The sequence below is a fragment of the Pteronotus mesoamericanus genome, unplaced genomic scaffold, assembly GCF_021234165.1.
Source record: "Pteronotus mesoamericanus isolate MK-2021 breed Mesoamerican mustached bat unplaced genomic scaffold, CSHL_Meso_final contig_25, whole genome shotgun sequence".
NCBI classification, from domain to species: Eukaryota; Metazoa; Chordata; class Mammalia; order Chiroptera; family Mormoopidae; genus Pteronotus; species Pteronotus mesoamericanus.
In genome coordinates this window covers 9,365,677-9,378,586 of record NW_026555105.1, presented here as the reverse complement: position 1 = coordinate 9,378,586, position 12,910 = coordinate 9,365,677, and the positions used below count along the sequence as shown (strand labels likewise).

The 12,910-nt window shown below is 50.1% G+C and overlaps 1 protein-coding gene across 1 annotated transcript; it reads right to left on the bottom strand.

Moving 5' to 3' along the window:
* Positions 1–7,801: 7,801 nt before the first annotated feature.
* TP53RK (TP53 regulating kinase) lies at positions 7,802–11,191 on the bottom strand. The gene is made up of 2 exons (XM_054573379.1): positions 10,892–11,191; positions 7,802–8,860 (listed from the first exon to the last, which is right to left on the bottom strand). The coding sequence occupies exons 1-2, from the start codon at positions 11,172–11,174 to the stop codon at positions 8,382–8,384; spliced, it is 762 nt and encodes a 253-aa protein (XP_054429354.1). The 5' UTR covers positions 11,175–11,191; the 3' UTR covers positions 7,802–8,381.
* Positions 11,192–12,910: the final 1,719 nt, after the last annotated feature.

The following is a 12,910-nucleotide window of genomic DNA, read 5'->3' as shown; positions in this document are numbered from 1 at the left end:
ACTTTCTCCCCTGTCCTTTCAGACTAGGGACCTGACCTTGAACCAGCCCAATAACCGGCTTCATCAAAGGTTTTAGTCAGGTCAGCATCAGACCACACCGGATGGAGGGAGAGGCCATCCTGCAGGCGGCCCTTTGGACATTGGAGGCCTGGGAGTGGGAGAATGGGATGCCCCAAACTGGAAAAACTCTTCCTGGGGGTTTGGACTCTGGGCCATTCCCTGAGTGGAGACCTCTAGGCTGGCTCTCTTGTTCTGGAAACAGCTAAGGGATTAAAAGTATAACACTTAATATTAGAGCAGAGGTTTCAATCCAGTGGCTCAAAAGTAATAATAGTAATACTGTTAACAGTAGCAAGAACATACACTACAATGACTGCATGCCAGGCATGGTTTCCAGCACTTCACACGTACGGTCTCCTTTAATCCTTCCAATACCACCCTGCATTAGACAAAGCCACTTTTAAGTTCTGGCTGTACCACTTGCTTGTCGTACAACCCAAGTCAAGGGGTTTGATTCCAATGGGCCTCAGTTTCCTATCTGAAATGGGGATGAGAATAGAATGTAACTAATAGGGATGTCCGGAGAATTAATAGGTAAGGGCGTAGCACAGTACCTGCCCAGAGCCTGTGTTCAATGATGGACAATTATTATTCTCCTGGCGACAGATTTTACTTCCCAAGGAAACACAAGCGTATGTCTTCCATCCTAGACATGCATTGCATATGCTCCTCTTACGGTGTGATGAACATTCTTCCCACTCAGAGTGGGTTCTTGGTCTCACCTCTTGAAAGTGGGTGGGGGCTTGTGATGAGCCAGCTAGTAGAACATGGCAGACGGTGCACAGACGGCTGCTAGAGATTTCCGAGGCAGAGTTATAAAGAGGGTGCAGCTTCTGCCTGGTTCCCTGACCCCTGGGACTGTTGCCCTTGAAACAGCCACCATATTTAACATTCAACTAAACCAGGAAGAAAAACCACACAGAGAGAAACAAAGGCTCCCAACAAGCAGCCAGCGATGGTGAACTGGCACATAGGAGGGAATCAGCCTTCAGGTGATTCCAGTCCCCACCCCACCCCACCCCCACCTCTGGGTCTTTCAGCTGTGCCCTAGCTGTGGAGGATCAGAGATAAGACAATTCTGTGCCGTCCTTTCCACATTTTTGATCCACACGATCTGTGAGCCTTATAAGTAATTGTTGTGTGCCATTAAATTCCAGAACAGTTTGTTACACAGCAACAGTTAACTATTTTCTCACCTGGAGAGGAGCTTCTTAGAGGAGGGAGAGTCAACAAGACAGGCGCCCTTCCGCGCGGTGGCGTGGAGCGCTGCAGGAGGAAAGGCGGCCCCCAGCCCGGACCCACTAACTTCCTTTCTTTGTTTCTTCCCCTTTCCCACTGAAAAATAAGTAGAATGTGGGAGGGAATTCTTAAAGAACTTCTACAGTCGATGGATGATTTGATTACCATTTATTTTCTTTCCCTACTAGATATAACCAGTGGACAGATGGGGCGATGGAGGTTCGGAGAGATTGAGACGTCCGTTCAAGGTCACACAGCAAGTGCACGGTGGAGCTGAAATTCCAGCGATAGACACTACTGCTCCCCCCACAGTCCGTTTTCAGTAAGCAAATAATGATCTATGTGAACTATGCATTACCTATGGATTGTAGTCATCGGCCCAGTTATTGAGCGCTTGCTATGTGTCCAGCACTGTGCTGGGCACTTACATAAACGACCGGGTCCTGCCAGGTTCTTTGACCCCGCATCCTGCCTGCCGCCCTCTCGATGACTGTGTGCCACCCTCTCGGTGACCTTTCCTCTGCGCTTTGAATATGCCAAGTTCTTTGCGTGGCCTGCTCCCTTCGTGCGGGTCTCTTCTTCCCATTCTCCCCACCTTCCTATCACAGTGGCTGATGCCTGCTCACTCAGGTCTCAGCTCAAACGTCACCCCCTTGGAGGGGCCTCCACGGTCGCCTGATCTGATGAAACACAGCCTCCTCAACGCTGCCTCACTCGTTCTGTACAAAATCCCCCCGAGTTATCCCCTTCGCAACATGGCTCATCGTTTACAATCATTCCCCACTGGATTAAAGCCTATGAGAACAAGGAGTCCAAATTGTTTCTGGCCACACCTTCAGTGCCTGGGAAAGAGCCTGGGACACAGTTCAAGAAATACTGAGTAATTGAACCTGCTTCAAATCATTGCGTTTTGTCATCGTGAACATCCATCAAAATTCTGAATATCACTCATTCAACAAATATTAACTGAGCATCTACTATGTGTCAGGCATCATTTGGGACGCTGGCCTACAGCCGCGATCCAGTAAGACAAAAGCCTCTGCTCTTTAAAGCCTTCATTTTAGTAGCTTTTGAAGAAGATAAATGAGTGAGACCTACAGCATTCCTCATGGTGCCTGGTGCTATGAGGAGAATGAAGCCGGGAGAGGGGAGAGAGCATGAGGGGGAGCATCGGCACCAGTTTCCCCCTTCCCCTCCCCAGAAGGGATTCCCAGTGCCCCACCCCGCCCCGCCCCCCACCGCCCTCACTGAGTCCTGTGCCACTGCCAGCATCTTTCCATGTGACACCGGTGAAGGCCTCTGCAGCTCCAAGGGCAATGCTGAAGCAAGTGCCCGTGGGTGGGCCTCAGGCTGCATGCGGGAAAAGTCGCCCCTTGAGATGCCCTGGGGGTGGTCACGCAGCTTGGCCTCTCAGGGTCTTCCCTCTGGAGAGAGGGGCAGGCCGGCCCACGCTGCGACTGACTCTGGGTTCCAGGCCAGCCGCTCACCCCCTCTATTCCAGGCGCAGAGTGAAGGTTTACAAACATGAGGAGGCCTTTGATCAGAGCCAAACCCCCAGGGTTCTGACTGTTTTTTGTTCCAAGTTGCAGGTCAGGACAGACTCTGCTCTGAACTCCAGCAGGGAAGGTGGAGGGTAGGTGGTGCGGGTGTGTGTTTGCAGTAGTGGGAGGAAGGCTCACGTGGCTTCTTGATTTTCTTTCCAACAACCAGGTTGGGTTTGCATGAGAGAGTTCATTTCAATTCCGTAAAAGTTTGCAGGGCCCCCACTCCTGCCCGCTACTTTCCAGGCACCTAATTATGGAAATCAGGGCGGAGCAGACCCGAAGCAGCTGAGCACAGAAATGTGGAAGATCAGCAGGTGCTTGTGAATGGGACAGAGATAAAGCTGGCAAGGCCGACAGGGAGGTCTGGGGATGGGGGCGTCATCTTTTACACAGGGTGCTCCCAGAGGACAAAGGGGTGTTTGCTAGAGACCTGGAGGAAGTGGGGGAGGCAGCCACATGAAGACCTGTGGGGAACAGCATGGCAGGCAAAGGGAACAGCAAGTACCTAAGCCCCGGCATGGGAGCTAGACTTGGAGGAACTGTAACTGTGTGGCTAGTTCAGAGTGAGCAGCGGGCGTTAGGAAGCGGTGGGGCGGGTCAGGAGGGTCTATTGACCCTGAGGGAGGTGGACACACTGGAGTGTGTGGAACAGAGCGAGGGCATGACCTGGAGTGAGATTGGACAGGATGCCCCCAGCCGCTGTGTGGAAAATGAGGGTGAAATGGGTGTAGCCAGCAGCCATTGTTTCTGCCCACCCAGCAGCGTCCGGTTCTCCTGAGACACCTTGATTTTCCTTAGGGCAGTGGTTCTCAGAAGCATCACCTGGGGACTTCTTAGGAACGCAAATTCTCAGCCCAGCCCAGGCCTTCTGGCTCACTCGGGCGGGGGGCCTGCCCACGTGGAAAAGTGCACCCCGGCCCCCTGGCTTATTAGTGGAGCACATAAAGCCGTATTAAAATTGCTTCTTTTTTGGTCTCTAAAAATAGTAGTGATATAAATTACATACTAACTCCACCACGACAGCAGGTTGTTACCGTGGGCGGGCTCTGTGGCAGCGCTCCGTGGGCCTTCTTCCACGTGCTTGCGGTGGCCGTGGGAGGAGGGACCGGTTGCCTCAGGGGCAGGAGCGGTCAGCAGGCAGCTTCCGGCTGCTGCCCCTTTCAGGGATCGGGTCACAGGCAGAGAGTGGCCTCATATCTGAGCTCACACCCTCCTTCCAGGGTGGCCCACCAATGACTAGGTGATGAAGGCCCGGTCACCTCCGTGCGCCCTGGGACCCTCTGCGGGCCTCTGTAGCTACAAAGCTCCCCGCGGGCCAGCCGAGGCTGTGTTCGGGTCCGCCTCTCAGGCCCGCTCTCCCTCTGCCCTCCCTGCCTCCCTCCCTTCCCTTCTGCAGCAGAGGGGTCCCCGAGGGCATGGCTTGGTGAATCTTCCACACGCTGCACTGCATCTCAGAGTCTGCTTCCCGGGGACCGAGACCAATGACAGCGCTCACAGCAGCTCCCTGAGGGAGGCGCTTTGCAGAAGGTGCTGAGCCTTGTTGAGGCTCAGAGAGGGGCAGTGAGGGGGTCCCAAGCCATGCCACCACTAAGCAGAAGTGGGATGGGACGCACCAAACTTCTGAATAGGGAGGTGGCATAAGCTGGCTCCAGAAGGGTGCCTCTGGCTGCTGACTGGGGGACGTAGGGAGCTAGGGCAGAAGCAGGGGGTGCGGGGGCAGAAGGGAGACCACAGATGGCAGCAACGCAGGGAGAGGTGAGGGGGCTGCTGGTGGTAGTGGGATTTTCTTACCGCGACGGTGCCTTCAGGATCCAGCTCAGAGCCAGACACGGCCGAGGTGCTCAGCACAGGCCCGGTGAATGAATGAGTGAAGACGTGAGGGAGTGGGTGACCAAATTAAGACAGGGTGGGAGCGGGCACCCCCAGGTCTGTCGTGCTCACGACGTCCTGAGGGATTAGCATGGCACCGGCCACAGATGGATGCTCAGCTAAAGTGTCGAGAGAATAAATGAGCAAGGTCAAGGGAGGGAGGTGGGAAGAAAAGAGGGGAGGAGGAGGAGGAAGGGGAAGAAAGAGGAAGGATGGAGGAAAAGAGAGAAGTGAAGGAGGTGGAGGAATGGGAGGGAAGGTTCTTTACGTCTTTGCACCGGGAATGACAGTAACTTGCGACCTCTGGTGGCAAAAGAGAGCCACTCCTCTGGGCTCACGAAAGGGGAATTCGACGCTTTGGAGTTGCTGTGCCCTGGATTCAGGACCTGAGCAGGGGATTCCCAGTTCCCGAAAAGAGGTTTGGGACAGGCCTCTGTAAGAACGTGGTCGCAGTGAGTAACAGCCGGGTGAGGATTGGGACCAGGCGAATGAGGGTATTACTAGGGCACAAACTTAAGGGGGCACCTGAACACTCAGGAATCAAGACGAGTGTTTTAATGTAATATTTTTAAAAGATCAAATTGGCAAGCCATAGCCCACAAGCCAGCTGCGCATTTTTGTAATTATGTTATAGGAACAGGATCAGGATGAGGGTTGTTTTCTCAGTTACAGCAGAGACTGCACCTCACACGCTTCATTCGTGTGGGTGGTTCCCAGAGCCCCAGCACGCGATGCCCGCGTGAGTGGCACATCTAATTTAACAGGCACAGGCCTGCACGGGCACGCAGTATGCCAGGCTTCGCTAAGTCCATTCTGGGGTCACCGGACTGCCCACGAGGCTCTTTTAAATACTCCAGGAGACGTGGGCCGTGTCCGTTCCAGTGTTGGGCACATCTCAGCCTCATATCACGTCCCTGCCTGTGCCGCCCACTAGTCGGGTGACCTTGGGGAAGGTTTGATTTCTCTCTGCCTCAGTTGCCTCCTCTGTGAAATGGGTTAACGCATGCAAAGAACTTCAAACTTCTCAACAAACTGTTGCTGTTTAAAAGGTTGGTTTGAATCCCATTTCTGCCACTTATTGTAAATATTAGGACATGATATTTTGCATTGCTAAGAGTGTTTCCTCATCTATAAAGTGGGAGTCATTAACTCCCGTCTGGGGGGCCCCAGGTGGGAAGTCACACAGAGCTGTGAGTGCCACTGGCTCATCTCTGCGAAGCACCAAGGACCCTGGAATTGCAGGACTTCTCAGTGCTTTGTGAGACACTGAGCTAGGGAATCAATCTGCTGCCCACTTAGGGATGTTCATAACCCCTTACCTGCCACCACGGTCATAGGCTGAGTATACTTCCGACAACACTCCTGCGCACCTTTTGAAATTTCTCCGGTCTGCAGCACCCCCTCCCTCTCAGTGCCTGCGGAGATCAGTTCCACTTCCCCACTGCCGCTGGCTCCGTGTCACTCCGGTGGGTGTGGAGCGGTCCACAGCATGCTCGCCCCCACCTCCACCCCTAGGCTGCCATCCCCACTGGCCTGGCCAGTAGCGTAACCTCCTTATTTCTCGCTTCCACTCTCGCCTCCTTTAGTCTCTTCAAAACGTATCTCCCTGTTTAAAACCCTCTGTGACCCGTTAAGAATAAAACCCATCCTTGTTACAAGGCCCTTACACACCTCTGATCTCATTTCCTGTTTCTCCTTCCACTCTGATTTCATTTCCTGTTTCTCCTTCCAACTCGCTGCACACCAGCCACACTGGCCCCTCAATGATATTCCTCTTCACCAGTGTCTTCGCATTTGTACACAATGGCCCTTCTGTCTGGGACATACTCCCCATCTCCCGGTTTTCCTGCATATCCTGGTCAGAGGCTCTCTCTGACCACCCTTCCCCCGCCACGCCCCAAGCTCACTCAGGACCTCGGCACCCTTTACAGCACACGTCGTGGGTGCTTCGCTTACGCTTCCCAGGAGAGCGAGGACTGCCTTTGCGCTCCCTCGGTCTCTGCAGGACCTGGCACAAAGTGAGCGCTGCGTACTTGTTGCCTAAACACCTGCACATGTGGGTCAACCAGTCACTCCCCAACGAGGTACGTTAGCCTTAATCACCCTTGTAGTGCATATGAGGACCCCGGGGAATGAGCCGTCTTGTTGAGAACATGCACTGAAAAAAAGCTGCCAGCTCCTGTAGCCCTTGGAGACCCCTGAGAATGTTACATACTGCCAAAGTGTATCACAAGATAACGATCCGTCATACCCAGCATATCTTTTCTTAAAGGATCAGTGGGGAGAATATGGACCTTGGAGGCAGGTAAAAGTGCCCCTTGCTACCTGTGACATCTTGGACAAGGTCCCCGAAGTTTGCGCCCGTTTTCTCCATCTATAAAGTGGGGACGATGCCTTGTACAGAGTGGCTTTAGATCCAACATGAAAACTCCTGGCGCTGTGCCTAACACATAGTAACCAGGTGATGGTAGTAGTTCTTTCCGCCTGTCCCCACTGCCCAGGAAGGGACATTTTCTTTCACACCTGCTATCTGCCACATGCAGGGTGCTGGCTGTGGCAAAGGAAACAGACACATGTCGGTCTCGGTCCACCCGAATGTTCCCTCCATGAGAGCAGATGCCATGTCCACCTTGCTCACCACTGTACCCAGTGCCCGCTTTGTGCCAGGCACGCAACAGCACTCAGAACACTCGCTTGCCGGAGCTTACCGGGAGGAAAGGGATTTTACTAAACCTTCCAAGCACACCTCCCACGGGGTCAGAAACTGAGGTCGGGTAAGGCTAAGTGTGAGCTAATTAGCGGCTCTTCGCATCTTAACTCAGTTTTCCTCTACCTTCCCTTAAACCAGGCTTTATCAAGCTTTGGTCATTCCCAAACTTTGGTACTTCACCATTTTTGCTCTATGTATTTACTGTCCGTGTTACAAATTGATTCATATTTTTTACCTATGTAAACTAAAAGAAACTGTATTCAATCACTTGTCTTAATTAGAAGATAGCGACAAAGTTAGATCTACAAATATAAAAGCAATGTTGTATAAAAACTTTTTGAGAAATTATAGTCAAGCATTTTTCATCCTTTTTTCCCACCATGATTCCCAAAAGTATATTTTACATCAAAAGCCAGCATATACTCGTCTATATATACATATGTATAAAATCTCATAAAACAGTATTTACAGTATTATGTGTAAGGTACATGTAGTATTTCCTAGTCTCTGATTCCACTTCATTTTAAAAATGCTGGTTGCATCCCACTATATTGGTTTTGAGAAGAATGTCATGAACACAAGAGAAAAACCAACACTGAGTTAAAGGGCTTCCAAAGACATACCGTCACCGAGACTTTGTACTTGTCTCTCCAGGAATCAAGAGAATAATCTCACCGTGTGGTTCAATGTTTTTTAATGCTGTGTCCATGTACCTGAGGCCTAAGCCTGTCCCTGTTTTATTTCACACTCCGTTCTGCCTAGCACGTGGCTTATGAACACAGTGAGCTCTTGAGAACAGCTGATTGCAGGTAATCATGACACTTAACAAGCATGATCACAGACAGCACATATAAATATCGCAACACTCTTTTTTTAGGTCTAATCCACACTCGTAGCACTCCTTCCAAATGACTTGGAAGAAAATGGCTTAACTGTCCGCGGCTGCCACACGCAGCCTTCTACCCAACCATGGTCCTCTTTCGCCCTCTCAGGCGCACTTCATCGAGTTTTTTGAGCACTGGCTTGGCCTTTTTGGAAGAGGTGGAGTAGCTCTTCAGAAAGGCCTCAAACACACTCTCGGTGTTGGGGTGGGTACTGAGGAAGGCTTTCTCCAGCACGTAGAGGTCAACTCCCTTATCTTCTGGGAGTGCGGAAATGAAACTCAGCCCGAAGTCTATGAGCACAATGTTCAGCTGCTCCAGGGGCGGTTTTAGGAGCATGTTCGAGGTGGTGAGGTCACCATGAATGAGGTCCTCGTCGTGCATTCGGGCCAAAACCTGCCCGACTGTCTTGGCTAGGCTGAGGAGACTTTCGGGAGATTTTTTAGTCTCCAGAGTGGATTGAATATAATCTCGAACAGTCACTGAACCTTCAATTTCTTCCATGAATAGGCAGTTGGAAACATAATCCACAAAGAAGACAACAGGCGCAGCTATCCCTGCAATCAAGGCATAACCAGTTATTGAATTAGATTTTTTTTTTAAATGGTAAACTGAAATTTCAAAGATTGACCCAGTTTTTTTACAGAGTATATCTGCTAATTTCAGGACAGCGATTTAGAAATGCTGTAGAATGGTGTCACTTAACTCATCTGAAGGTGGCCCCTGCTCATGGTCAGCATGACTAGACCTCAAAAGCCACCCCACAGCTAAGTTTAGCTATGCCAAAGTTCCTTCCAACTTCCCACCCTTTATGATCTGACTTTGTTCCTACTTACTTAAAAAAAAAAAAATCCAGAAGAGTAAGTGCAATCCTAGTGAAGAACTACCTATCTAACAAGGACACAAACAGGAGGCCAAGCAGTGTACTGCCTTAGAGATTCATCTTCAAAGTCAGAAAGAATGAACTCAAATCCCATCTCCCTTCCTTATTAGTCGTGAGGAAGGAGAGAAGAAACAAGATGAAATCAGTATAGCTAAGCTCACTTAAAATGGAGACCGTATAGTCAAGCTGACCAAATTTGTTCAGACCAAATGGGCTGAAGCATGAGATTTTACTTCACTTGAACTAGCCTGAGGACTTAAACTTTTAAATTTTTCAGTTGTGCATCAATACCTGAAGAGAGATATAAATACTATAGATAACCCCTTGGAGAACTTAGGAAAGAATATTCATGGATCCAGACTGCCTGATATTGATAATGCAGACCGCCAATCACCTGGAGGATTACCATCTCAAACCAATGCAGAGGCTAAGAACATAGGACTGATTCTTCTCAAGAATGTACTTTTTACTAGAACTCTCAACTTCTCTCTTTTCTTCGCAACACTCTCAGTGTTACTGGCTAGTGTTTCTGATTTGCAAATTTTAAGACCCTTGAATAAAACTTCATTTACAGTCTGTCGACACTTGTATAAGCTTAGAGTCACATCAACTTCTCTACACCTTTGTTTCTGCTTCTATAACATGAGATGACTTCCAAAGATTTAACAAATCTTTATCGAATGTCAATCATGCTCAGAACACTTTTCCAGATACTGGGAATATATGGGGGAGGGGACGCAGATACAACAGGACATATCACAGTCCCTGCTTAATGAAACTTCCATCCCAGAGAGGGTGCAAAAAGAAAGTATGAACACAAAAATAACTTCGTTAAATACAAGCAGGGATATGCCTGCCAGTGCACTACTGAATTTCCTCCCGATCTCCCAGAACCTAACACTGTCCTGGTACTATTACCTTTCTTACAATGTTTAAAAAATACCAATGTAAGAAAGAAAGGTAGGAAGTGCAAAAGTGAAAAGCCAGTTTTTCTGAGTCAGAGGGATGTGAGCTGAGGACCTCGCTGGGTCACTAACTAGCTGTGTAACCTTGGGCAAGTTACTTCCCCTCTGTGAGACTCAGTTTCTCATTCGAGAACAGGTTTACGGTGACGGTGCACGGGGTGTTCTAACGGAAAAATAAATAAGCGGTTTCACGACATCTAACTTTATTAAGCGCTGTGTGCCGGTGACACAGTCAAATGTAACACGTGACATACACACCTCATCTAATGGTCCCAATATCCCTACGAGATTATTAGTGCAATCGTGAGGGCCCTCTTTAGGTGAGGAAACAGGCTGAGAGGTTAAATAACGTGTTGAAAAGCTACAGTAGCGCGGACAGTTGAACCCAGAGAGCCTGGCTCCAGGGCAAGTACTTGTACTTACATCTGGTTCATAAAAGATAAGACAATGATCAAACACTGAAACCGAGACTGAGGGTGGTTAAATAACGTGCTCAACGTCGACCAAGAGTGGCAGAGTCGGGAACTGAACCAGGCTCAATGGCTCCGGGACAAGTGTTCGTCCCGGTAAAGCCAAAAGGCTCCTTAAGAATTAATGAATGAAGAGAGGTAGGAAAGGATGACATTTCTTAAATACTCAAGGCCACGCAGAAGGCAAAGGGCGCGAGGGAGTCCAGCCCCCGCGTCGCCCGGACTCCGGAGCCTCTGACCTCCCCTAGCCCCCGAGCCGGGCCTTCTCACCTGCGCGGCGGCAGCGGAGCAGCGCCCGGGCCTCCTGCACGGTCCGCCGCCGGCTGAGCCGCGCCTCCAGCGTCGGGTGCCGGTAGCCCTTGGGGAAGCGGTGCTTCACCACGGCCGCGCGGCCCTGGAAGCGGCCGCGGAACACGCGCGCCTCGGCGCCCTGCTTCATCAGCTCCAGTCCGCTCAAAAAGCGGTTGCTTCGCTCCCGGGCCGCGGCCAATGCAACGGCCTCCGCACCGAGCTCCTCGCTAGTCTCGGCCGCAGCAGTACCGGCCGCCGCCATTACTGCGCCTTGAGCCCCTCGACTCCGTCCGAGGGCTGCCGGAGACGCTTCGGCTCGCTCCGGAAACCTCGGCTCTCTTCGGCCAATCGAAGGCCGACACTTCCGCCCTGTAGAAGAGGTTCCGCCTCCCAACCTTTCGGCTCTTTCCGAAGCACCTCGAGAAGACGGCTGTGGCCCCGCCTGCCAGCTCTTCGGCTCTTTCCGGATAACTGCGGCGCCCCTCACGAAAAACTTTTTCCAGAATCTCAGTTCTTTCCTGAAGCTGGGCGTTGCTCTTGAGGAGGCAACCCCAAGTGCCGAGCACCGTGTAATGCAGCAAACTAAAACATTTCTTTTAGTTTCAATTACATTATCTGCAGTACGAAGATAATCAGTTTTACTTTGGTGATTCCTTATTAAAATTAAGATGTTGCTAGTGAGGGCGCCTGGTGGATAACATACACTCTTCATATATTCATTTTCCTTCGCCTGTCTATCTATCTATCTATCTATCTATCTATCTATCTATCTATCTATCTATCTATCTATCTATCATTTGGTACTCTGTTTGAAATACTGTAGAAAGGCCCTTTGGTCCTAGGGTTGCTGTGACTCCAGCTCTCAGCTCTGCAATTTCATTCATCACAGGGCGGGTCACCTTTTCAAACATCAGACGCTTTGTGGTGGCATGTAATGGTTTTCAGCAGCTTTCATCAGTCCAGACTACTCAAAGTTCACCCAGAACCAACTCGATCTGTAATGCCCAGGTTCTGAAGTGTGTGGTTGCATTATCATAATTGTTAAGTGTCCACCTAACCTTCTATTTCCATAGTTACCAAATCTGCCTGAATCCCGCCTTTGGAAAACCCACTGTGCAAACATATTTACAAGTACCAGGCTTGCTATGGTCAGACTAGTTCTGGCTCCTATGGCAGGAAACCTAGTTTAGAACCTTTAAATGGCTCCCCACTGCGCTTAAAATAAAGACCTACAAGGTCCTGCATGGAACCACTGTGTCCTGTCTTCCAAACTCATCTTCCACCAAACTGCCCTTTGCCTTTGAATCTTCAAACACAATTGCCGTCTCTCAATAAGTGCCTGATTACCCCATGGCTGAGCTTGACTCCTGGCTCATCTATATACTAACGTATTTCCTTGAGCTCTGTTTATCTTATTTACTAGTCAATTATGCAAGCAAGTTACTTCACCTCCCTTAGTTTCCTCATTCATAAAATGGGTATGAATTGTAATAGTCTCTATCTCATTAGGTAGTTAGAGGGCTAACAATATGCTAATATATGTAAAGTACTTAAAGTATATAATTATTGCTCCATAGTTTGCTATTGTTCCGGTTACTGTTGCTGCATAACAATTTACTCCAAAACTTTGCACCTTAAAACTACCATTTAGTTATACTCATGGGATGTGTGGGTCATAAATCCAGACTGCAAACAGTAGGGATGGCTTGTCTCTGCTCTACAAGGTCCAGGGCCTCAGCAGGAAATATTGGGCAGGGAGCTGGAATTATCCAAAGGCTCATTCCAGAGCCAGCGCTGGAATGACTCAGAGGCTAGGACCACCCACCAGAGCATCCCCACGTGGTGTCTTTCTGCGCCTTGGGCCTCCTCACAGCATGGTGGCCTCAGGGTAGTTGGACTTCCAAGAGGCATGGGGCCCCAGGCACCAGTGTTCTAGTGACCCAGCCTCAGAAGTCACACAGTGCTACTCTGTGCAACCTACTGGTTGAAGCAATCACA

Excerpts from the sequence above, each read along its gene's own strand:
- TP53RK (XM_054573379.1), bottom strand. The coding sequence starts at position 11,174 with ATGGCGGCGGCCGGTACTGCTGCGGCCGAGACTAGCGAGGAGCTCGGT. Across the intron at positions 8,861-10,891 it reads GCTCCGCTGCCGCCGCGCAG|GGATAGCTGCGCCTGTTGTC; the intron begins GTGAGAAGGCCC and ends CCTTGATTGCAG.